A 24,477-nucleotide genomic window follows, 5' to 3' on the forward strand; every position below is an offset into this window, starting at 1 on the left:
CATGAAAGAGAGAAATTGAGATCAAATCAAACAAAAAAAAAGTCAGAAGAAAACAGAAACATGCAAAAAGCAGAAGAAAACTTTTTTAAAAACTAAGATTAATATCTTCTAATGAGAGAAAATGTATGCATAAAAGAGAAGCCATGAAAAAGAAACCTTGAGAAAATATGATAGCAGAAAAAATTTAATAGAGAAGATAACTGATAAAGCTGAGAAAAAGCTGTTAGAAAGTAGAACACAAAGAGATGGAAAATAGGAGAGAAGAGCTAATAAAATTAGGATTAATCTAGAAGTCCAGCATCTGACCAATAGGATTCGTAGAATAAGAACAGAAGGGAGGAGGGGCTGGCCCGGTGGCACAAGTGGTTAAGTGCATGCACTCTGCTGCGGCGGCCTGGGGTTCACCAGTTCGGATCCCGGGCACGCACTGACACACTGCTTGTCAAGCCATGCTGTGGCGGCGTCCCATGTAAAGTGGAGGAAGGTGGGCACAGATGTTAGCACAGGGCCAGTCTTCCTCAGCAAAAAGAGGAAGATTGGCAGATGTTAGCTTAGGGCTGGTCTTCCTCACAAAAAAAAATTAATTAAAAAAATAAAAGTATTTTGGGCCGGCCCCGTGGCTTAGTGGTTAAGTGAGCGCGCTCCGCTGCTGGCGACCCGGGTTCGGATCCCGGGCTCCCACCGACGCGCTGCTTCTCCGGCCATGCTGAGGCCGCGTCCCACATACAGCAGCTAGAAGGATGTGCAGCTATGACACACAACTATCTGCTGGGGCTTTGGGGGGAAAAATAAATAAAAATAAAATCTTAAAAAAGAAAAAATAAATAAAAGTATTTAAAAAAAAAAAAAAACAGAAGGGAGGAAAGGAGATTATCATAACAATAATAAGGAAATTTACCGGTACTGAAGAATACGTGTCTCAAGATTGGTAGGATCTAAAATTGTGCTAAGAATAATGATTTTAAAAATGACCTCAAGCTAAAGTACATCAGCATGAAATTTCAGAGCATCAAGGTTAAAAAGAATATCCTAAAGCTTCTAGAGACAAAATTTAAATAGCTCATAGACAAAGGAACAAGAAGCAAAATATCATCAGAGTTCTATACAAGAAGTACTGCATTCCAGGAGAGAGTGGGGCAGTGCCTTCAAAATTCTGAGGAAAAATAATTTTCAACCTAGAATAACAATATATAGCCAAACCATTAATCAAAAGGTGAAGATATTTCAGATATGTGAAGACTTTAAAATTTTACCTCCCATATACGCTTTCTCAGAAAGCATCTGGAACATATACTTTAGCCAAATAAGGACATAATCAACAAAGACACAGGCATAGAATCCAGGAAACAAGATCTAACACGACAGCAGCAAAAGGAAATTCCCTGACTAGGCCTAGAAAGCAACCAGTCCACACCAAAAATAGAAGACTGTTAGATACAGAAGAAAAGTTTCCAGGGAAAGAAAATGGAATTAATAGATGATATGATGATGTGTTTGAGATTTTAGGAAAAAAATATTGGTAGGCATTTGTTAGATCTATTAGAGCATTTGGGAGGAAAAATTATCATTACTAGCAAGTGAAAAGCAAGGCAACCATCGCCTACAGGAATAACAAATAGTCATACATGCAAGGAAACAATGTAAAATTCTTGACTTGCAAGTATGTCCACATAGTTGTAATATTTGTTATTATAAGCAGTGACTGTTGGGTTAGCCAAAAATTGTGCTATAAACAAGTTGAGAAGATGGTATTATAAGAGACCCAAGTCCTCAGCTACGTATCAGAAGTTAATAGAATTCCCCTAACAGAAATATGGGAAAGATAATCACTTCTCATGCCCTGCAGGTAATGTCTGACTTCTGCTTACCTCTATATCAGGGCTTTCTCCTACTTAACGTGTTTGCCATGGGCTGCTCACACACACCAGGAGGTATGAAACAGCACACTACCCTTTGCCTTTTTTGGATCAAAGCTCACTTCACATTTCCTAGAGCTTACTGTAGTATTCTTTTGATTCTTCCAGGCTTGAGTGTTCTTTGTCTTACTGACTGTAGGAATCTGTAAGATCTTGCCTAACGTGAGGTCCTTTCCAGCTATTCTCATCATGCCTCCTAGATCCTCATGTGACACAGAGTCATGGTTGGCTAAGAGCAGTGTTCTATTATAAGAGAAATGTGAGCCTGTTTCAATTGGAAAACTTTGAAATCGCACTTTCTCCTCCTTAGATTTTACATATTAATTTATACCCTCTTCATTCTCTCTGGTCGTTATATGAGGCTATTGCCTACACAGTAAAGGGACATAACACCTAATGAAGGACAAACTCTTCTTATTAGTCAGAGATCCACAATTACTTGTTAAAAAAGCAGCTCCTAAAATTTTTACATAATGATGTACATGCCGATTTCTACTACCAGTTATACTAATAAATTAAGAGTGTACCTTTCTTCCTTCAGTGATCCTCATCGTAGTTATGTTGTCTTCATATCTTTTCCTAAATGCAGGGGCTTAGAAAACAAGAACTCTAAATGAAATTTTATCATTATGCATGAGTGATAGTCAATAGAGTCAGCTAAGTTTACCATAACAGTCTTTTGTCTACTTTTTTTAAACTCAGAAGTGAACTATAAATATACGTTGAAATATGCACATTCAAAAACATTTTCACTTTACTTAAAAGAGGAAATACATTTTAAAAAAAGAGCTCTGCTATGTTGCCTTCAGCTGGGCCCTCATTTCAAGAAAATCTAACATAAAAAAATCACAACTTCTACAAAATACTGTTTTCATTACAGACTAATTTTAAGGGATCTCTTTATATTAAATTCATTAGGACAGTTTTAATCAGTTTATAAAAATATGTGTAACAACTTTTATCTGTTTGTGATAATCAGAAACAAAAAACTACACCGGGAGCTGTCATGGGTTGGATATCTTGTGCTTAAAACTGAGTTAAAGAAAATATAAAGGACGGTAGTTCCTAAGTGGATCCAGTGGGTCTTGAGTCCAGTGAATTTTCTTTCCCTTTATTTCATATGGTAATACTCCATACTTTAACCTCTTCTGAAAGTGCCTGTGTCGAAAGTTCCATCCAGTCTTTGCTATCTTATATACAAAGCAGTAGAGGTTTTTATCAGCCGTATAATCACAACTCCAGCAGTAGAAAGGACAACTCAGTCATCTTGTTCTACATATATATCAAAGTAGAAAAGCAGAATGTGCATCAGCTACCTCTGTCCCTTGAGGAGTTGGCACACTTCCTATAGAGGAATGGCTGAGGGTATTTCTTATTTTGTCATTTTCTGAACTGGTAAAATTCTAGATAAAGCACAGATGTCTCTCTCCAGGTACATAGAGAATGTCAGCATTCACATCAGTTCAACATAACATATCTTAGCAGGACACTGAGGAGACTTGGTAGACTAATAACAGCACTTGCCAAAGTGTTTGAGTGAAAGCAGTTAAAGAATGCTTTTAGATGTAAATAAGATCAAACCATAGAAGACTAAATCATAGAAAAAGAAGAAAACACAAAATGGTCAGTAAGAAGCATAAGTCTGAAGGCTCATTTAATGCTGAGGTTTTATGTGAGCATATCGTTGCCTCTCTGTGATGTTATTCAATATGGGAATGAAATTACACAGAGGTTGGTAATCCCCATAGAAAGAAAAAAATGTCAGCAATTTGTTCAGTTTAAGACCTAAGAGTCCCTGATTCAAAATTTATGACTATAATAAAATTTTTTCCCCCCATTTCAGAGAGGAACCTTAACCCCAAAGCAGCCTGCCTTAAGAGAAGAGAAGAAGAAAAAGTTTCTGCCGTATCGGCAGAGCCACCAACCACGCTGCCAGGAACCCATCCTGGGCTTAGTGAAACTACCAACCCTATGGGTCATATGTAAACATCAGCCAGGTAAGTATGGGTATGAAGAGAAAATACAAGGAAATCTACTTCATCTTAAACTGAGTTAGAACCTTTGAACAGAATTCTCTGGTGACATTGATCATGGTAAAGGTCACATGTAATTTGGAATCCAACAGTTTACCTTTCTGTTGTATAATTATACTTAGAGAACCAATGCCATTTTATACCAAATTACTGTCTCTTCAAAGTGTGATAGTCTCCTGTGATTTATAAAGCATTTTGGGTTCTCCTGTTCTGGATCATCATGTATACTGTCTCACATGAATAGCATTCTGATCCAAGAAGAAAACAGGGCAATGACTCATCCATCAAAAAATAGTTTTGCTACCACTCATACTCCTCATTCCTCTACTCAGAAATACTTGACTGTATCATCAACCAGTTTTCTGTTAACCATCTTTCTCTTCTTTGTCATGAAATCTTTATACACAAAAGAGTATTGCTTGCTTCTATTTGAATCAATAATGCAAGTTTGTAATCTGCATCTTCCTTCCCCTGTAAGCATATCAGTTACACCTTCTGGAATCTACTAATGAATGTAAAGGTGTTATATATGATAGAACCAGAACGCCCTTCTCTCTGGAATTTTACTTGTTAAAAGACTGTTCTTTTTATCTTCCTCTTCATAGACTAAACATAATCCACTTCCTTGTGATTTTTTTTTTTTAGCAAAGTGACAAAAGTAATATGAGGTTGTTGCCCAAGTAGTTAGATCATCTGTTCCTTAACTATATACATTCACATTATCTATAATTTAAGTTGTAAAATTATTATTTAGGTGGCAGAAATTAACATAGACTGTAATTAAATATTTGGGGCAATAACAAAATATAGCTAGCAGCATGGATTAGGAATAGAACTGGTAATTTCATTTTTATAATCTGCCTTCAGCAGTGTGTAGTTCTTTTAGCAGTTTCATCAGCAGATTAAAAGCAGTAAGTAAAGGTGGGTGGATGGGAGGTGTGGAGCAGGAAAAAAATATCAAGTGCAATTTCATTTGGTCAGCTTTGTGGCTATCTCATTTTGAGTTGAAAGTCTGGAATTCGATAGAATATTTTGTAAACTGCAAACATTAGTCAATAACTCACCTTTTCCTGAAGCATTTGGTTCCTACTACCTCTACATATATCCTCCTTAGGATCAAACTAGACCAAAACTGAAGATTTCATTTGGGGACAAAAGGAGGAAGGGTTGATGTAATCATTTAAGTGTTAATTGTAGTTGTAACATTAGTGCGCTGGAGAAAACTCAACCACCTCCCCCAGAGAAAATAACCAGCAATCTAACAGATTGTGCATGTCAAAGAGACTTTGGGCAGGAGCTAGTTAACTTAAACAGCCTCTGAAACCCAAGCCATTGTTTCATATTCTGTGGGAAATATAGAATATCATGAAAACATTTTTGTTCAAAAATAAACTTTGAAGTTTTAAAATAAAAACATGCCACTGTTTTTCAATGCAAAAGTGACTTTCTAAATTGGCAGATCATTTCAAAGATGAGTGATGAGAGGTAACTTCTTATGCTCAGGTCCCAGGTAACTGCCGGGCTGTGGAAGGAGCACTTAACATTCGGCTATCACGTTTATCTCAGAGCATGTCTTATTTTTCTTGTCTCTCTAGTTTGTTGTACCCGGTTCCTCTTATTCTCTTCCCAGTCTCCCCCTAGCTTTTTCTCCTTCAGCTCTCTCTCTACCTCACATCTCTCTTCTCTCCTGTTTACTTCCTCTTGTTTTACTCCTTCTGTATCTCATACTGCTTTCATATCTCTACCCTTATCTCTGTAAAGAGGAAATTCCCCCACTTAGGTTAAATTAAACCTTGAGCATTCTCACCTGTCAAAAAGAGATCACACGACTCCTTTAAAAAACAAAAAGGCTTCAAGGTTATAAGCAGTGTTGTAAATGTACTTTGTTTCATAAAATTTCATAGGCTAATGTTTATTATCTTAAAATATGTCTTAAAGGTTTCTAACTCCATAAAGGTAGTGATCTGGTTTCACCTGAAACCTTCAGTTCTTTGTAGAACTAGATAGCAGATGAAGACCAGCAAGAGAGTGAGCAGCAGAACTACTTGCTAGAATTAAAATAGCTGATAAATGAGCACAGGTGACCAACCGTAAAAGCACAAGAATTCACCACAATGTAATGTAAGGCCAAGTAGCTCTGAATATCTGTTATCCATCCCTAAAAGCATTACTCTGTTACAAAACAATACTGTGGTTATAGTTTAATAAGGAAGTGAAAGTTATGATTCTTCCTAAAACTATTTCCATCAAAAATGGTTAAAAGGAAAATCTGAGTTATTACTATATATATTGAGAATATAAATATGTATAAAATTTGTACTACTAGAGTAAAATTTTCTTAATAAATTCATTGAAAAAACATTTATTGAGAACCCAGTTCCCATGGACCAGGAACCGGGACCAATGTGAAAATGAACACAAATGGTCCCTGCCTTCAGAAACTGTCAGTTTAGAGGAGATGGATGTTAACTATTAAGCAGCATGGTGGACTGGATGTAGCAGTAAATGTATGCTTTACATTGTCTCTCCACTGAGAAACGGAGAAATAGAACCTCGGAGCTCAGGTATTGCCAACTTGAATGTTGCCAAAATTAAGGTTTGCATAATTGCCACAGCTGTTATATAATCCTATATATCTTGTGATTCTATAATCACATGATCTCCTTTAAAAATCTTAGCACATACATCGGGTAAAACCATTTCAGTTACACCTTAAAAGAAAAAAGCTCATTTATAAGGCATTTAGCAGACTGCTAGTTTAGTGTAAGCCTGGGTATAAATGAGGAATGCCAACTTGTTTTGGTTGGGAGGGTGGGGGGAAGGTGTTTATTTTTAACAATGATGTCCTAATTGGTTCTGTTCTCTCCCTTCACTCTCCCTGCCACAGTTCCAGAGTTATCAGTAGGCTAGATAGAAGGTGACCTCTCCTCATAAGGACTTGGACAACTCAGATTATCTGAAGACACAAACCCGATAGGAGGGAGAAGAAAAAACAAAACACTTGAAGCAAGAAACTCAAATGTAATCCTATGATCAAAGCAACTGGTCGACACTTCCATCAGAAGTGAAGCTAGGAAGCTCATCAGATAGAACATCAGCCCATGAGATGTTTGCAACATATCATTTTGTTGCAAGCAGTGTGTCGCTTCTGCACAATCAAAGACTGTCTCGATCTCTCCACTCACCGTGGAAGTTGCCTTGTGCCTAAACTGAATTGACAAATGCATTGTAACTACAAATTTTATTTATTGTTATGGAACTGTAAGGTCTACATATAAAGGGAAAAAGTTAATGTGGAAAGCTGATCTACTCTCAGCTGATGCCAGCATTCATTAAAGCTGTTCACGTGCAGAGAACAAAGCAGTGACAACCATTGGCCCTTAGCATTCCCGGCATACCTATTAGTGTCTTAAAAAGGAAGGGAAAAGTCTTTTGTTGCCCTCTCCTATCCTTTGCCATATGAATAGTGTTTTCCATGAAATAGGAAAATATTACTTGGTATAGCATTTCTCTCACTCTCATTGTTTCATTCATTTTTATTTTCTCTTTGTGGGTGTTATATTTGGTCTCTGAATCTGAATAGTTTATGGTCACATCCAGAATCCTCCATGTAGCCCTATGTGCTTTGCATATTTACCTTACAAAGATAAGCAGAGACCATCTGAGACCATAGCCTAGCTAAGATTTTAAAAGGGGAAATTTTGTCCCCTAGATTTCCCCCCAAATGAACATTGCTTTATTTCTAATAATAACCAAGACTTTTCAAGCTTCTAGGTTTCATAGTAAAGCTTGTAATAGCAAGAAGTGTAAATTACAAGGGAAGAATCTACTTTTTAGAAATTGCTTTGTTTTTCAAACAGTAAGTACTACATATAGTACTTGTAAAGTGTTAGCTGTAAGTAAGCACAATATGGATTTAAAATACAAAGATTTTCAGGCTGTGATTATGGTGAACATTACAAAACCCAGTAGACACCAAGGCAGGTAGTGTGATAAATGAACACACCACTCTGAGGCTAATTACCTAATGGAATACAAGAGCAATGGTCACCCGTGTTTCCTTGTCCTAGCCTTTATTTCTCTGTCATTCGCATGGCTGGTCAGTGGGGAGGAATTCAATGGGTGATTTAATCAACTGCAAACCATCTGCCCCATCCCAAGAAGATGAGCCAGATTAGCATGAAACCAGTACTTGTCAGTCTATCTCAATACTGTGCATTAAGGTAGCCCTCTGTCTCTAATCCTTAAGAGTTGTTTTTTAAAACATAATAATCACTTTGAACTTCCATGAAATCTGTCTTCCACCACAACAACCCTGGGAGAGAAAAACATGCTAAACAAGGTTGTCTTGGCTTAATAATTCCTTATAGCCAATATCAACAGTGGCAATCAGCACACAGAAGAAAGGACCCAAATCACTATGTAACTTAAAGATTTCTGTTAATTTGAAAGAACAAAAACAATTAAGACAGAACTTCAGATCCTCCAATCAGGATGATTCCTAACAAATCAGCCTTTTGTGAACTTAGTGGAGTTTTTGGTTACTTTAATTTGCATATATTCTCCAATTACATCAGACTCTATCTGTGGCCTTGTTCTTCATTTCAGTGTTAATCAGCTAAACAGAAGTTGTTGCTTATGATGTGTGAGTGAACATATGCCACTGCCTGGCCTTTTTTCTTCGGAGCTTGTTGTCTTTTTCGCTATATTAGACTTTGCAGTACGCCCAAAAGCTTTCCTTCATAAAATAGAAAGAAAAAAACATTTGGCTTATTTTTCACTGTAGCTAGTCTTTTATACAATAATCTTGTAAGAAAATTTCTTGAATTCTAAATATTACTCTTTCTAGATTTTTGAAATCGAAAAGTTTTCAGTAAAAAGTTTCTTACTTTATTTTATTATATTAGGTAGTAAAAATGTAGGGTTATTTACCATAACCTGTTCATTAATATCAGAAATTTACAATAGCATTTTAAGACCATAGTAGGATTCTAGCATACCGTGTAGTACCTATGGAGTATTGTAAGAGCTAATTGTCGAGATGAATTGCTTCTCATCTTGTTCTCCAGTTTCCATTGTTGGTTTATTGCAGATTTGTATCCTGTGTCAAATTCAAGGTATTATTGATAAACCTTTTCAACCAGCAGCAAGAAGTTCAAAATTTTTTCTGTCACTGTAACAGAAAACACAATATGTATATAACATTTATGTAGCAATAAATGTGCCATCTTTTTTTTAACATAGTAAAACTAGTGAGTTTTTTACATCTCTCTCAAAGAATAATGCATTTTGTTTTCCTTCCTCCATCTCATTCCTCTGAGAAATGCCCACACTGCTTTTTTTCTCCCCCCAGTTTTATTGAGATATAATTGACATAACATTGTGTAAGTTTAAGGTGTACAACGTAATGATTTGATATATGTATATATTGCAGAATACTTACCACAATAAGGTTACTTAACATATCCATCACCTCACATAATTGCCTTTTTGTGTGTGTGGTGAGAATTTTTAAGGCCTCTGCTGCTTTTCATTATCTGCATTACCTACGACATTATCTGGGAAACCTGTCAGGACAGAATCGGGCTTGGAGAACTAAGTTGATAATCTAGTCTACAACTTCTCTGGGTTGGGTATTTCTCCTCTTGCCCTCTCTGCTGATAGTGGCCTTTTAGCCTTTTCCTGAAGATTGACCAAACAGCAATTAGTTACAATCTACAAAACGAAGACGGAACAAGACTCAAATGAGGCTTTACAAATTAACATTCTTCAAAGCACTTTCACGTGTTTTATGTCCCTCTTCTCACAAAAAGCCTATGTCATAATTAGGGAATGGTATTATTTACTGTTTTCAGATAAAAGTTCTGCTTTCATCCCAGTTTTCACACACCTCCACCCACCCACCCACGACCACCAAAAATATGCATAGTGATTATCCGTGAGGACTTCATGTCAAGTGAGAGCCTGAGAGAAATTGGATAGACGTTTTTGGACAAACGCTCTGTAGGGCCTGTGTGTGAGATACCTATGGTCGTTATCACACCATCTTGGTGAATGATGAAATCCACTGTTCACACTGGAGGCCCAGCAGATCATTTTACTTCTTATGGATTTAGTGAAAACAAACATTTAAGTTTGATTTCTTGTTATACAAATTGATAGAAACTAAGTAAAATACTTCATCTGAGAAGAAAATACAGAATGTTAGAGCTGAAACGAAATCTAGAGACCATCTCATCAACTGCCTCAGTAGTAAATTTATAAAAACTGAGGCCCAGAGAGGTTATATGTCTCCAAGAGCACATAACTAGTAATGTAAGCAAGACACTTAAAACTTTTGCTATGAAATCGCCCTGGCTTTCTTTTCTCTTCTTTGTCCGGACAGATTTTTAGGGCAGTTCTATTCAGTGGCTTCATTTTTCTCTTCTCTACTACATTTTTTTTCCTTTCATTTTTCTCTCCTCTAGTTCATGTATTTTTTCTTCCATGGAAACTCAGATTTTAAATATACGTTACGTTGTGTGTGCGTGCGTGTGTGTGTGTGTGTTAAAGGTTAAAGGGTATTAGCTTTGGCATCAAACAGTCCTCAAGTCCAAACTCAACATCTCATTAGGTCCATTTCCTTATTTGAAAACAGAGATACATATTAGAATTGTGGAAGAATTGAAAGAAACAATGTATAGAAAGCTCTTACCATGGTTCCTGTCACATAATAAATATTCAATAAATGATAAATATTTTTTAAATAAATAGTAGCTTTCCTTATAACCGGCTCCCAGGATGATGCCTCTTCAGCCATCCTGTGAGAGGTAAATGGTGGTAAAATCAACCAATCTTCATAGGAGCCTACATTCTGTTGTGGCAATCCAATGAAACATTTATTTTCAGTGCCTTCCTATGGCTACGTTTTATGACTTTTTTTTTTAAACCTTCACATTTCAAAAGAATGAGCCAGTAGGCTTTACCCAGTCACACTGGGTTGGCAGCTGCGTCAGTTTGGGTCCTCAGGCAGCAGATGCCAAGATGGAGTTAGAAGTGCAGGGGATTTATGGGAGATAGTACCTGTAGGAAACAAAAGGAAAGGACTCAAGAGTCATCGGGGATGGCCTTCAGGCCATGCTGCAGGTCTGACATCTGTGAAAGAAGGGGAGAAGGGAGAAATAGGAAGAGCCTCAAACTGCCTTGTGGCTCTGAGAGAGTCCTGAGCAGTCCAATGGTGTCCAAGAAGATTGCCCATTGAGGAGTCTTGTGTTGGGCAGAAATGGTAAGGTACTAATGTCCTTGTCGTCATTCATTGGCTGGGAGTTCCCTGGGGAGACAGGCCTCAGATGGAGCACTGCAGCCAAGGTGCTGCACCTGGGGGCTGAGAGCTGACTGCACTCCCCTGACAGGTTATCCCTTGAAGGGAGATCTCAGAGATGCATCTCCATGGCTTCCACAACCCCTCACTGCTACTTCCGACAAAACTGGCAAAACAAAACCAAAGGGTCTTCTGCGGCACTGGCACCATAGCTGACCTCAACAGGCTGATCAGTATTTCAAAAATGGCAAATCTTTGTCCCTTGGCATTCCACAGTCAAGTAAACCTACACATGTTATTGAGAAGGATGATTCCCACTCCTCCATTTTCATGGGCTGTGATGTGGCTGGTATAATCTCGGTCCGAGTCCCTAAAGTTGCTGTGTTTAGTATTCTGTGTTCTTCACAGGACATTGTGATAGTCCCTGCCTTCTGGGTCACCAGTGGATGGTCCAGAGTCTTTGGCCACCTGGGTTTGGAAGAACACAGTGTCCTCATCGGTTTGGGGTGTTTCCCTATGAATGCCCCCACCCCAGGAGCTCTTACCTCTGCCCATACTCGGGCATGTTCATGGGAGTAGAAATATCTTTCCTGTCTTTTTCTTTCCTTCTTTAATCAAATTATTTCTGAAGACAACTTGAAAGGGTTTTTCTGTTCCCTTTGACCTAGACTGCCAATCTCTTCCCAAAACTTATATGGGGTACTGCTGCGTGCTGCCAGGTTCTCCTTTCTCACTCTTGAGGGTTGATACCTCACTAGACAGGGTCCTTGGCTAAAATCTCTCAGGCTCTCTGAGGCATTTTATCCTTAGCCACTGTCAGCATAACGCCCAAGGCCTCCAAGCCTTTCAAAGCCCATGAAAATGTCTGCAACCTGAAAAAATATTATGGTGCCAAAAGATAAAAAATTGCAAAAGTGAAATTAATTTCAAAAACAGTTAGAAAAACTCATCTCACATTCTTATAGCAAAATAAAATAACTAATGTGGGATTGGAGTTTACTTTAATATATTTGATATGATGAAGGCTAGGACTCCCAGAGGTCTTAAAACCATCCTGGGTTCCTTCAATTCCATAGTCTCTTTCAGTTATCACTTTTTTCCCTCTGGTTTCTTGATAGTCTCCTTGGGAAGAAATACAACCATGTCTTCCCCTCTGGAGGCAAGGATCGTCTCTATATCTCTGAACATCTAACCTGCCTAGGGATGAGGACCCACAGAGACAGCACGGATTTTTCAGAAGCTCTCAACAGACCACTTTTCCCCTGCTTCCAGGATGAGGTCTTTCCTTCCTCTGTCCTTTGCAGCCCTATGAGGTTTTTTGCTTTCTCCCATTTCCCTGGCCTTCTGTGGCCCCTTTTCCTGCAAGCCTGTGTCTTTCCTCCTGAACAATTGGTCCTTGTTGGGCCAAGGTGGCAGCCCAGTGTTGGGAGCAGGCTGTGGCAGGGCCTCTGGTCAGCAAGCAGGAGGGATCACCTTGTCCTGAAATATGAGCCAGCCATTGGCCAGGATGGTTTTTCTCTATGGTCTCAGTACTTCCGGTCACCATGCTTGCAGCTCAGAGAAGTTGGATGAAGTTCCAAAGCAGCACAGTGATGAAGCTCCAAGCCCTGCCTGGTAGGGCCTTGGGCATTCGAAGGTCCCACCTTGTGGGGGCCACCTCACACTCAGGAAGTGCTGGCTGGGTGTCCTCTTCCCTGGCACCTCCATCCTGTCAGGCTGGGCCACCACACCCACTCATTCCAGGCCTCCCCCAGGCCGTCCCGCCTCATCCTCATTAGCCAAACCTGTGCTGAGAGGTGGAGGGTTGTTTTCCAGACTCAGCGGTGAGTTATTGATCAACACTGATAGTGCCAGGAGCTTGATCTCACTCCGAACTGGCAGAGATTAATTAGCTTGATTCCCAAGCATAATTCCTAATTAGGCGCAGGAAGAAAGGAAACCAAACACAAAGGAACTATTCTTGCCCTAGAACCACCGACCTTCTGTCCAGGAGTGGAGGGGGAGGAGCAGGAAACCGAGGAAGAAACAGGTAAGTTCGGCCCAGCACCTGAGAGCTTCCCGCCTACTCCAAACCCGGGGCAGCCCCGGGCAGCCAGCCGATGAGCACCACAGTGCTCAGGAGGGGGTGCCTTCAAAGACCACGTGAAAGTGTGCATTTAATTTCTTTGCTTTTTTCCCTGCCTAATGATGCACAGGAAGGCACAATTAAGCAGGAGTGTTTGAAGTACCTGCTCTAGGCTTGCTCAGCCACTGGGGGCTGAGGGTGCTGGCAGAGGAGAATTCAGCTCCATTGGGCTGGGGGAGAAAGGTTGCATGGGGAGGGAGTAATTGCCCTGAGACCTGAGTAGAAATAGTGAAAGGAGATTTCCTGCAGCTAGGAAACAGGAGCCATCTTGTTCTATTACTGGCATTTTCTAGAACTTTCCATCCAGGACTGATGGGCCAAATGGCTCTTCACTGGTGTGGGGAGGGCAACAGGAGTTAGGAGAGACCTGCAACTTAGCAGCCAGGAGATTTGACTAACCAACTTAACCACTCTGAGCTTCAGTTTCCTCTTCTGTAAAATGGGGATAATTAATAATCATACGAGCTCATGTGATGGTTATGAGACTTCACTGAGGAATTGGGAGGTTCGTGGCACATAGTAGGCACTTCCTAACCCCCCTAACAAAAGCAAGCAAATCAAAAAATGATGACTTGCAGACCTCCTCTTTATTCACTAGTTCATATTTAATAGGCCTGACAAAGTGTCAGGCACATGCTGACCCTGCCATCGCTGAGATCACAGTGGCATGGGAAGACAGACAAGAAAGAGGCGGTTGCAGGGGGCCGGCCCCGTGGCGTAGTGGTTAAGTTCACGTGCTCCCCTTCAGTGGCCCAGGGTTCGTGGGTTCGGATCTGGGCACGGACCTATGCACCGCTCATCAGGCCATGCTGTGGTGGCGTCCCATATACAAAAATAGAGGAAGATGGGCACAGGTGTTAGCTCAGGGCCAATCTCCCTCAGCAAAAAGAAGATTGGCAAGAGATGTTAGCTCAGGGCTGATCTTCCTCACCAAAAAAAAAAAAGAGAGGGTTGCAGACAGTGTGACCAGGGGGAGACAATGGACTCGTGTACAGAACCATTGGCACCAAGGCACCATTGACCAGAGTTGACTGCCAGGGCGGGGATGCAAAGACGGCCACAGGGAAGGAATGACACACCCTGAGTCTGACCAGGACACAAGGAGAGAGTTCAATGGCCAGCTGATGATGAGCTCAGGAGAGTTAATAACATGAGAGTCCCTGTGGTCTGCGATAGGCAGGACAGGAATGGAGAGAATGCCCTGCCTCATCCCCACCAACCACCCCACATCCACACCAACCCATGGCCCCCATCAACCCTTCAAGTCTCTCTACCCAACGTGTGACCTTTGTTTGGATCCTGATCCAAACCAACCAGCTACAAAGGTACAGCTGTGAGACGCTTGGGGAAATCTGAACACTGACTGGACACTTGATGCTATTAAGAAAATAATTGTTTATACTTTTAGACGTGATGTTGTGGTTGTTTTTCTAAGAGTCCTCGTGTTTCAGAGATACGTACTGAAGTGTTTACACAGGGGGGTGATACGATGTCTGGAATCAGCTCCAGTACAATCCAGTGGCAGGAGTGGGGGGTGGGTGGGGTGAGGGGGTTCAGACGAAACAGGATTGGCCACGAGCTGACAATTGTGAAAGCTGAGTGATAGGGACCTGGGGTTGTTTATGCTCTTTACTTTTGTAGATGTTTGAAATTTTTCATAATAAAAAGTTGAAAGAAAGAAAGGCAAGAATGTGGGAAGGAAGAGAGAGGTGGGGGGGGAGGGAAGGAAAGAAGAAACAAGATTCTGCTCAAGTGTCCCTTCTGACACCCTCCCTGATCCCCACATGGGCAAGGGGAGAGCAGGCTGCTTTCTGCTTAGCCAGAGCAGTGAGGCCCATGAGGAGACAGGAGGGACATCCAGGGAGCAGCTGCAGAGTCCCCCTGGGGGCCAGCCCACACCATGGAGAGAGGCAGCAGGACAGGTGACAATGATGGAGCATAGCACAGGTGGTGCATGTGACATCCAATGGTACCAGGTCATGGGACCAGGAGGGAGGCATTAGAAGGGAGAATATTAAAAGCTTCCCCCACATGCCTCCCTCAGGGATAACAAGCCACCCCTGAGTCTGCGTGACAGGCGTTCCCACTTCCCTGAGGCTTCTCCAGAGGTTCCCAACAGGACTGAGAACCCTACCGCCCTGAGCCTCTCCCGGAGGAAGGGCTGTGTCCTAGAGCAGCTGGCATGGAGGAAAGAATGCGTGGGGGTGACGTGTCCAGATCTGCCCAGAGAGGCTGGTAATGGGGAAAGAAGAATCTGCCAACCAGTTTGGGGAAAAGTGGATTTTGCAACAACCTGGATGACGTTAAGTGCTTGGGGGGCCTGGGAAGACCAAATGTTTAATATTTGGAAAAGAGGCTGTCTAAACAAAGTAATTAGGAGGCTCCTTTGTAGTGAATGAACAAGATGAATTGGGTTTACCCGACATCAAAGGACAGGAGGTACAGTGGGAGGAGGCCCGTGGGCGGCGTGGGCAGAAGGCTCCAGGGTCTCTGCTGTGGGGGAGGAGAGTTCCTCCACAGTGTGCATTTTGAGGATCGCTTTGAAGCCCCCCCCAATAAAACTTTCTCCCACTCATTTAACACATTTCCTAAAACCTAGCTCTCAGATTAAGCTTTAATCTCCCCAAAGCCACCTTTTCAAAAGCAAGATTTACCACGAAGCAGGAGAAACTCGGGAGCCAGCCCTCCACTGTTTGCCATTGGGAAGGGGTCGTTCCCGGACTGCTCCCTTCTTGAGGATAAACCCAGAAGAGGACATTGGGCCTGGCCAGGCAGTGCCATGGAGCAAGCTGGGGCTTTGGAGTTCAAGAGAACTGGGTGAGAGTCCTGCTTCTGCCTCCACTGACCGGTAACTCCAGGCAAGTCACTTCGCCTCTCAGAGCATAAACTGCCTTGCTTGTAAAATGGAAACCATAATCCCCGAATCACAAGAGTGCAGTGTGGGCGGAGAGGGAAGTTGGAGAGAAGGAAGCAAGAGAATCCTCTGGATGGATTCTAATGGGCCCAGGAAGAACCAAACCAGTGATCCCAGGAGGCCTTACCCCAAGGCCCCAGCAGAGAGCTGATTACAGTGTCCACTGTGCACCCTACATCCTCCTGGGCCACTGGGGTCCCAGGGCTGGGCACCTACTGTGCAGTCTGCCAGCCCAGGCTGGCCTGTGGGAACACAGGATGACTTTTTAGGTTCATTTACCCCCCAAATTCAGTGATTCTACATATCGAGCTCACATTTTTAAGTGTTTATGGATGAAATGGTATGATATCTGGGATTTATTTTAAAATAGTCTGGCAAAAAAAACGTACAGAGTAAATGAAACAAGAATGTCAGAATATTGATAATTCTTGGGGCCGGTCCCGTGGTGTAGCAGTTAAGTGCGGGCGCTCTGCTGCTGGCGGCCTGGGTTCAGATCCCAGGCGTGCACTGATGCACCGCTTGTCAGGCCATGCTGTGGCAGCATCCCATATAAAGTGGAGGAAGATGGGCACAGATGTTAGCCCAGGGCCAGTCTTCCTCAGCAAAAAATAAAAAGAGGAGGCTTGGCATGGATGTTAGCTCAGGGCTGATCTTCCTCACAAAAAAAAAGAAAAAAGGGCCGGCCCCGTGGTTTAGCGGTTAAGTGCTCACGCTCCGCTGCTGGCAGCCTGGGTTCGGATCCCAGGCGCGCACCGACGCACCGTTTCTCCGGCCATGCTGAGACCGCGTCCCACATACAGCAACTAGAAGGATGTGCAGCTATGACATACAACTAGATAGTAGATACTGGGGCTTTGGGGGGAAAAATAAATAAATAAAATTATAAAAAAAAAACCAAAAAGAATATTGATAATTCTTGAAACTGGATGGAGATATATGAAAATTTATTATTTTATTCTCCCCAACCTTTGTGTATGTCTGACATTTTTCATAATAAAAAGTGAAAGTCACACAAATAAATTTCAGTCTCTTATAGCTCCAATTCCCTGCCAGGTGGAGCTGAAGCTGAGCTGATGGGGCTCCCTGCCTCTCCCTCACTCCGTCCCTCAAATGGCTGGGGTCTCCTGAAGTGGCAGCTACCACGCTGAGTGTTTCAGGAGACACAAAGATAACCACAATGCAGACCAACAGGAGAGGCCAAGCAATGAAGGAGAAATTATAAGACAGCACAGCGAGTTCTCCCCAGGTGCAGACCCAGTCTCTGGGACCTGAGGAGGGAGCAGTTAACTCAGATGAGTGAGGGTGTCACACAGGACAGATAATGGTGACAATTAAGCAATAGTAGCAGCAGCAGCAAACACTGGCTGTGGGCCTGGGGGACCACGCGCCTCCCGTGGTGGTGGTTTATTTTTATTTTTTTATTTTTTTGTGAGGAAGATCAGCCCTGAGCTAACATCCATGCTAATCCTCCTTTTTTTTTTTTTTTTTTTGCTGAGGAAGACGGGCTCTGAGCTAACATCTATTGCCAATCCTCTTCCTTTTTTTTTTCCCCAAAGCCCAAGTAGATAGTTGTATGTCATAGTTGCACATCCTTCTAGTTGCTGTATGTGGGACGTGGCCTCAGCATGGCTGGAGAAGCAGTGCATCGGTGCACGCCCAGGATCTGAACCCAGGCTGCCAGTAGCAGAGCGCATGCACTTAACTGCTAAGCCATGGGGCCCGCCCCGTGGTGGTGGTTTAGAGCAGAGGCCCATCTGCTGTACCACACAGATTCTTATCCTTGCTAAACTGAGCTGAATTCTACTTTAACCCATTTGGAGTCTCCTGAGATAGGAGTAGGCTGTCCATTGAACCAGCAGGACATTAGAAGCTTACTCCAGCAACTGACCTGGGGTCCTCTGGTAGAAATAAAAAATCAGGTTTCCCAGGCAGACCTCAGTCCCTTGTCCATCCCCTCATTCATTCAGTTATCTAGTTAACAAATAGTGTTTTCACTTCTGCCCACTCTGTGGGTCAGGAGTTCCGGCCGGGCTCAGCAGGCAGTTCTTCTGCTCCATGGGGCACTGGCTGGGGTCACCCTACCCCCAAAAGCTGGAAGTCTAGCTGGGGAGGCAGGTAGATGAACACAAATTTACGACACTACATGAGAAATCTTCAAATCTTCCATCTTCACAGGTATGAGTCCTTCCTAGGAGATGAGAGGGTTCTTTGCTAAATAATATCACTGTGCTAGCCAGCCAAGCACACAGAGTCTAGAGACTGTACGATGTGGTACTTTACTCCTAGTTCAAGTTGTATCTTCCAACACATAGACGTTGCACAGGGCAGGGTGAGGGGTGTGTGTTGAGGTAGCCCCTGTTCCCTATTCCACGCATTCCCCCCCCCTCCCCCAGCGCTGGGATGCCTGGGGTCCTGTGAACTCCACCTGCGGGGCTGACCAGTGACTCATCTACTGGGCTGCTTTGTAATAGGCACCCTGGGCCCGCCCCGTGGCTTAGCGGTTAAGTGCGCGTGCTCCGCTGCTGGCGGCCTGGGTTCGGATCCCGGGCACGCACGGTCACACCGATTCTCCGGCCATGCTGAGGCCGCGTCCCACATACAGCAACTAGAAGGATGTGCAACTATGACATACAACTATCTACTGGGGCTTTGGGGGGAAAATAAATAAATAAATAAAATTGTAATAGGCACCCTGCCCCCTTCTCCTTCCTGACTCTCTTTTCTCTAACTCCTCTTCCTCCCCTGGGGGTCCTATCTCTTCTTCTTGCCAGATCAGAGAGCTTCACCCCTCATTCAGCACCATTCTGGAAGGACAGAGGGGAAGGAGCCACCAGATCCTGCATTTGGAGCATCTGAAAGACAACCAGACCCTCTCCACCACCAAGTCAAGCCCCCTGTAAGCACCTCTCCTGGGTCACCGGTGGTGTGCTCAAAGGCTTACATTGCATAACCAAACGCCCCTTTCATTGTCCTGGCTTTGGGATGTGCATGCACCCAGGAAAGGGGCGGGTATTTGTGTGTGGGGGGGGACTTCCGGGAGTTGGTGCTGGGGTGTGAACCCTGGCCCTCCACGGGCTGTAAAAAGTGGGAGGCAGGAATTATAGCCGCTGGTAAACAAGGAAGAGCTCCTGGGCCCAGCTCCCCCTCCTAATTGCTCAGTGAGACACAGGGATGTGGGAGGGAAGGCAAAGTCTTTTTAGGAATTAGGTGACTCAGGCAGTGAAGGACCCCAAACAGTTAAAAGTGAAATTTCATTTCTTAGATTCTGTGGGTCGGGAACTCTTATCCTGCCACGCCTGGGCAGGAGAGGGGTTCCACGGGCCCCAGCAGGGACTCCCAAGTGTTCCCTAACGCCCTGCAGCACGGCGGAGACTGGCTGGCCTCTCTACGCCAGCTGGGGGAGACCGCGAGGGAAGGAACGACAGAGGAGCATGCGACCAGGTGACCCTGCACGGCGGGGTTTATTCCTTCTCGCGGTGGGGTCCTCCGGGGGCCGCTTCCACACCCTGCCCTCAGCCTGCCTGTCTGTTGCCTAGCACCCTGATCCCGCTTATCCCAGAGGGAGAAACTCCACTTTCCCACACTCCTCCATGCTCCTTTCTAGAGCAACGCGCATTAACAGCTCGGTCCCTACCCCCGAGTTTGGCGGTGGCTCCCTGGCGCGCCGCACCCGGTCTTCGGCTCACCTGCCTCACGGCCTTCTAGCCCGCCAGTGAATCCCTCCCACGCCAGACCTAGACGAGGACCCTAAACTCGGGTGAATGCTGGCTTCGACCTTGATCCTGCTAAAAAACAGAAATAACGCTTCTCAGTTGGCTTAGAAAAGGAGATCAGTTTAAAGGTGAATATGGATTGAGGCCATAAAATTTTCCAGTCATGGTTAGTTATTTAGACTAAATATGTTAGACTATTTACATGAACGATTCATTACACTAATTCATTTGAAAAATTAGATTCATTTTGCAAAATTGTAAACGAATCTCAACTTTATCCAGAGACTGAAAGGCCTGTGGAAAGCAAGATGAGGGGATCTTTGAATTTCAAGCTCTTTCCATCTCCCCACCTGTCTGCCTCACTGCCCTCTCACACTGAGTACTCAGTTGGACTTCAGTGAAAACCCAGGCTGGTTGATCCGCTGGGGGAAGGCTGCCGTCACAGAGAACTCTGCCCTTTCTGCCAACACAGGCGGCGGGAGAAGGCGAGTGCTCCTCCTTGGGAGGTGAGCAAACTAAGATGAGATGAGGGAGCTCAAAGCAATGGAGAGGGGAGGGCAGGGGGAAGGGAGGTGTTTTGTTTACCTTATCAGTGAGGAGTTACCCAGGAACATTCTCAGTCCATAGAGAGATCTCTTCTCTCCTGCTGAGAGACCAAATCCTGGCCTTAGACTTGATCTGCCCTCCAGCCAGCGGCCTTGATTATTTCTCCTGGTGGATCTGATAGCAAGAAACGCAAAACTTCCAACAACCAACCTCTGGTTGGTTTAAACCAGAGGTGGGTCATTGCTTTTAAATCAAATGTTCACCAGAAGCCCCCATGAAGAGAAGGTCCCACCGGGGGCGGGGAGCACCATGAAGGGCCTCTGGAGTAGCCTTCACTTACACGCCTGTCCTGCCCTGATGTGCCAGGAGGGGCTGCTGGGGTTGCTACTGGCTGCAGGTTTTCCAGAGTTGGGACCGGAGGGTTCCAGGGAACTGACAGTTCTGGGGAGAAATACATCCCTATTTGTATCTTGGACTGGGACAGCTCCCCAGTTTATGTTTTGACTGGGAAGCAGGACTGTCCCCCACTCCCTAGAAAATGAGAAAAGGAAGCTGGACCATCCTAAGCACACATCTGGGTGAATGCTTGGCTGTGTGTGTGTGTGTGTGTCTGTGTGTGTGTGTGCGCGCGTGCCTGTGAAGTGCTGACATTTTAACCTGGAACCATTACTCCTACTGTAAAGGCTCCATCCCTTAGAGAGTGTACTGTTCACAGGAGAAGAAAGACATAGAGAAAATGCCTGGGAAACAAGGAATGACTTACTTGGGGGATGATTTATGTAAAAGTGCCTGGAATACAACACACAACAAACAGCAGGTACCATTATTGAAGACACAGCCAAGGGCGGTTGTTTAGCTCGAAGGCTTTCGAGAGTCTAAACGACAGACTTGATTCAGATTTCACCGTGTTTTCCTCTTACGTCCTTTTTCTGCCCCAGGATCCAATCCACAATACCACACTGTGTTTTACTATGTGTCTAATCTGTGATCATTTCTCAATCTTTCCTTGTTTTCCCATGACTTTGATACTTTGAAGAGCACTGGGCTGGTATTTTGTAGAATGTACCTCGATTTAGATTTTTCTGGCATTTTCTCGTGATTAGACTGGGGTTATGGATTTTTGTGAAGAACACCGCGGAGGTGAAGTGCCCTTCTCACGTCACGGGAGTGGGTACTGCTGTCAACATGACTTATCACTGGTGAGGTTAGCCTTGGGCACTGGGGTGAGGTGAGGTCTGCCTGGTGTCTCCACGGCAAAGTTACTATTTCCCTTCCGCGTTGTATTCCTTAGAAGCCAGTCACTAAGTCCAGCCCACCTCAAGGACAGAGGAATTAAGCCACCCACTCTCAGAGGGAGAGTATCCACATTTATATTTGAAATTCTTCTGTAAGGAAGATTTGTCCCTTCTCCCTCATTCTACTTAATCCTTTTAAGCCTCAGTTTCTCATCTGTGAAATAAGGATAATAGCTGGACTCAACTGAGAGGGTTGTTGGAACATTTAAATAGTCTAATGCATGGAAAGTACTTAGCACGAGTGGAGGTGAAGGACTGTGATCAGGAAGGATCCAAGACACGTCACGCTATCTGCAGGAGTCGCTCAACTACAGCCCCACTGTGTGGCTGTCAGTGCTGGTCTCCCCCAGACCCAGCGAGTGAAGGCCCCCAAGAGGGGGGCGTTCAGGGCCCGGCCAGTGTTAGCCTGCTTCCTGCTCATCCCGCGAGCCCTGCAGATGAGAGGGAAGGTTTGCAGACAGAAGGCCAACAGCCCAGTGAAGGCACAGCCTTGCAGGCAGAGAGGGAGCAGGTCAGGTCGAGAGAGCCACAGAGGAGCTCAGCTGAGATGTGGCGTGTGGATGGGATTTTGGTGGAATACGATAAAAGGTGGTGAGAACCAAATACCTGAGAACCAGCCTGGAGAACAAGATCAGAGTAGAGCTGAACACACAGCGTGCTCTCAGTAATTGTTCGTTGATTGAATGGGTCAATGAACAACTAAACGAAGAGCACAAGACTGGGAGTCCGGTTATTTGGGTCTTGCTTTCCAGATTTTTTTGCCAACTTGTTGTGTGACCCTGTGCAAGTTACTTAACTTGTCTGGGCTTCATAGTCTGTCTCTGTAAATTGTGAGGAAGTTGGGGAGAGACAGGGACTAGGTCCAGGCTCCAGAGGCAAAGTGCTGGCCCCCACTTCTCCCTGTGTCCCCCCACTTTCCATGACCCAGCTTAACTATGGGACTCCTTACTGTGCTATCAAAGCAGATGCCGCCATCTCAGAGCTTATCAAAGAAAGGCATTGTCAGAGGCTCATCAGCAGGTACAGTAAAAGCTGTTGCAATACGTGTTCGGCTCGGCTTTGCTCTGTGCTTCCTACACCTGCCCCCTTTGTTTCCCTTCATCAGCCCCTGGCTATTCTCATCTCCTATTTGTCCTCAGCTGCTGAAAGGGCCACGTTTGTTTTAATGACAAATAAGACCACCGAGTGGCCTCCTTGGGGTGGGGGAGGGGGACAGCCTCGTGTAATCCTCAGAGGTGGCCCTGCCAGCCCCTCTCTGAAGGGTGGAGTGTGTCCTTCTTTTTCCTCTGTGTTTATTTTCAGATAAAGACAAAGCGATCCAGAGGGGCTCTTCGGGCTCAGAGCCTTCAGAGGGGAGGGTTCCTTCGGGCTTTCACCCCAAATATTCATGACCTTAATGTGTGTGTTCCTGGACCCAGTAGGGCTGTTCCCTCTGTCCCTCAGGGAGGAAGCCTGGAGTCCAGGGAGGGAGATACTAGACAGGAGAGGGCTTTTCAGAGGTGGGGTTGGGGTGACATGGATGATGAATTATTTTTAACATTTATTTTTCAAACCAGTCCTCTCCTTCCTAGGAAGGCTCTTTCCAGACCTAAGCTGCCTCTTTGGCAGCTCCTTAGCGTCCTGGTATACCTAGCCTCTGAGCCCTCCTGCTCTTTCCTCCCCAGCCAGTTTTCCTGGAGCCCCTGCCCTCCCCTGGCCACCCCAGCCCAAGGCTCCGCCCACCTGGCCCGGCCCACCTCTGACTGCCAGCGCTGGGGTGCCCCCTGCTGCCTGAAATTGTTGTGACCACTGGGCAGAGGGGTCACTTTGGGGGCTGGTTGGGTTCACATCACGTGGGCAACAAACTTAGTGGTAAACAGGCAATCAAAAAGAACTTCTTGGTTGTCCACAGGCCAGCCCCCTGCTGGGTATCCTGGAGGAGACAGGGTAGGACACAGGCGCTCTCTGCCGGGTTACAACCAGGGGGACAGCAAGGCCATATGCGATGTGCCTGCAGACTTCCTGCCCAGAAGCTCCATGGCCACCCCAGGCCACCTGACCCACCCCAGGCTCGGGCCAGCCTTGCCCCTCATGAAGGGAGATCAAAGACCCCTAGGAGAGAAGGGCAAGTGAGGCAGCTTCAAGGTGCCTTTCCTGCAGGTAGGTCTCACTTGGCTCTCCTTGCTCTGGGGACTGAGCAACAGGGGCCAGTGACTGGGTCCTGGCCTCATCCCCTTGTGCCTTACTCTCTGTCCCTGTTCTGCTAAGAACCAGGTCTGGTTTTCCATCTTCCAAAGGCCAGAGCCCGTTCTCCCTAACCCTCCTGCCCAGCCCGTGTGGCCTCTGGGCCCCAGGGCCCCTCACACCAGGAGCAAGGCCAACTCACCCATGAGGCCCAGTGGGCTCAGTGCCCAGGCCCACCACACTGTAGGGGGCCACAGGAATGTTTCCATTACTTTTAAAATCAGAAGGAAGAAATAAACTTTTAGGTTGAAGACAATGTTTTAATATACAATATCAACATATTCATCTTTATACCAACACAGTCATAAAATATAACTTTGAATATTATTTTGAGGGAGAAAAAAGCCCATGAAGACGAAAGTGCCCAGGCCCACCAAGTCCTCACGTGCCCCTGGACATCGCCGTCCGCCTG

The 24,477-nt window shown here is 44.6% G+C and overlaps 1 protein-coding gene across 19 annotated transcripts in view; it reads left to right on the forward strand.

Moving 5' to 3' along the window:
* The window catches only part of TCF12 (transcription factor 12), a 373,333-nt gene extending 362,643 nt beyond the window's left edge, over positions 1 to 10,690 (forward strand). For 9 of the 19 annotated variants that reach the window (XM_087427651.1, XM_087427653.1, XM_087427664.1 and 6 more), the window contains 2 exons: positions 3,760 to 3,913; positions 6,837 to 10,689. In XM_087427651.1, coding sequence (XP_087283777.1) covers positions 3,760 to 3,902 — 143 coding nt within the window. In that variant the 3' untranslated portion in view covers positions 3,903 to 3,913; positions 6,837 to 10,689. Of the gene's footprint in view, positions 1 to 3,759; positions 3,914 to 6,836 lie in introns of all 19 variants that reach the window. The other 10 variants (XM_087427672.1, XM_087427677.1, XM_014780752.2 and 7 more) reach the window with 2 other exon arrangements.
* Positions 10,691 to 24,477: the final 13,787 nt, after the last annotated feature.

The sequence above is a fragment of the Ceratotherium simum genome, chromosome 3, assembly GCF_057802395.1.
Source record: "Ceratotherium simum simum isolate JZ-2026a chromosome 3, ASM5780239v1, whole genome shotgun sequence".
Classification (NCBI taxonomy): domain Eukaryota; kingdom Metazoa; phylum Chordata; class Mammalia; order Perissodactyla; family Rhinocerotidae; genus Ceratotherium; species Ceratotherium simum.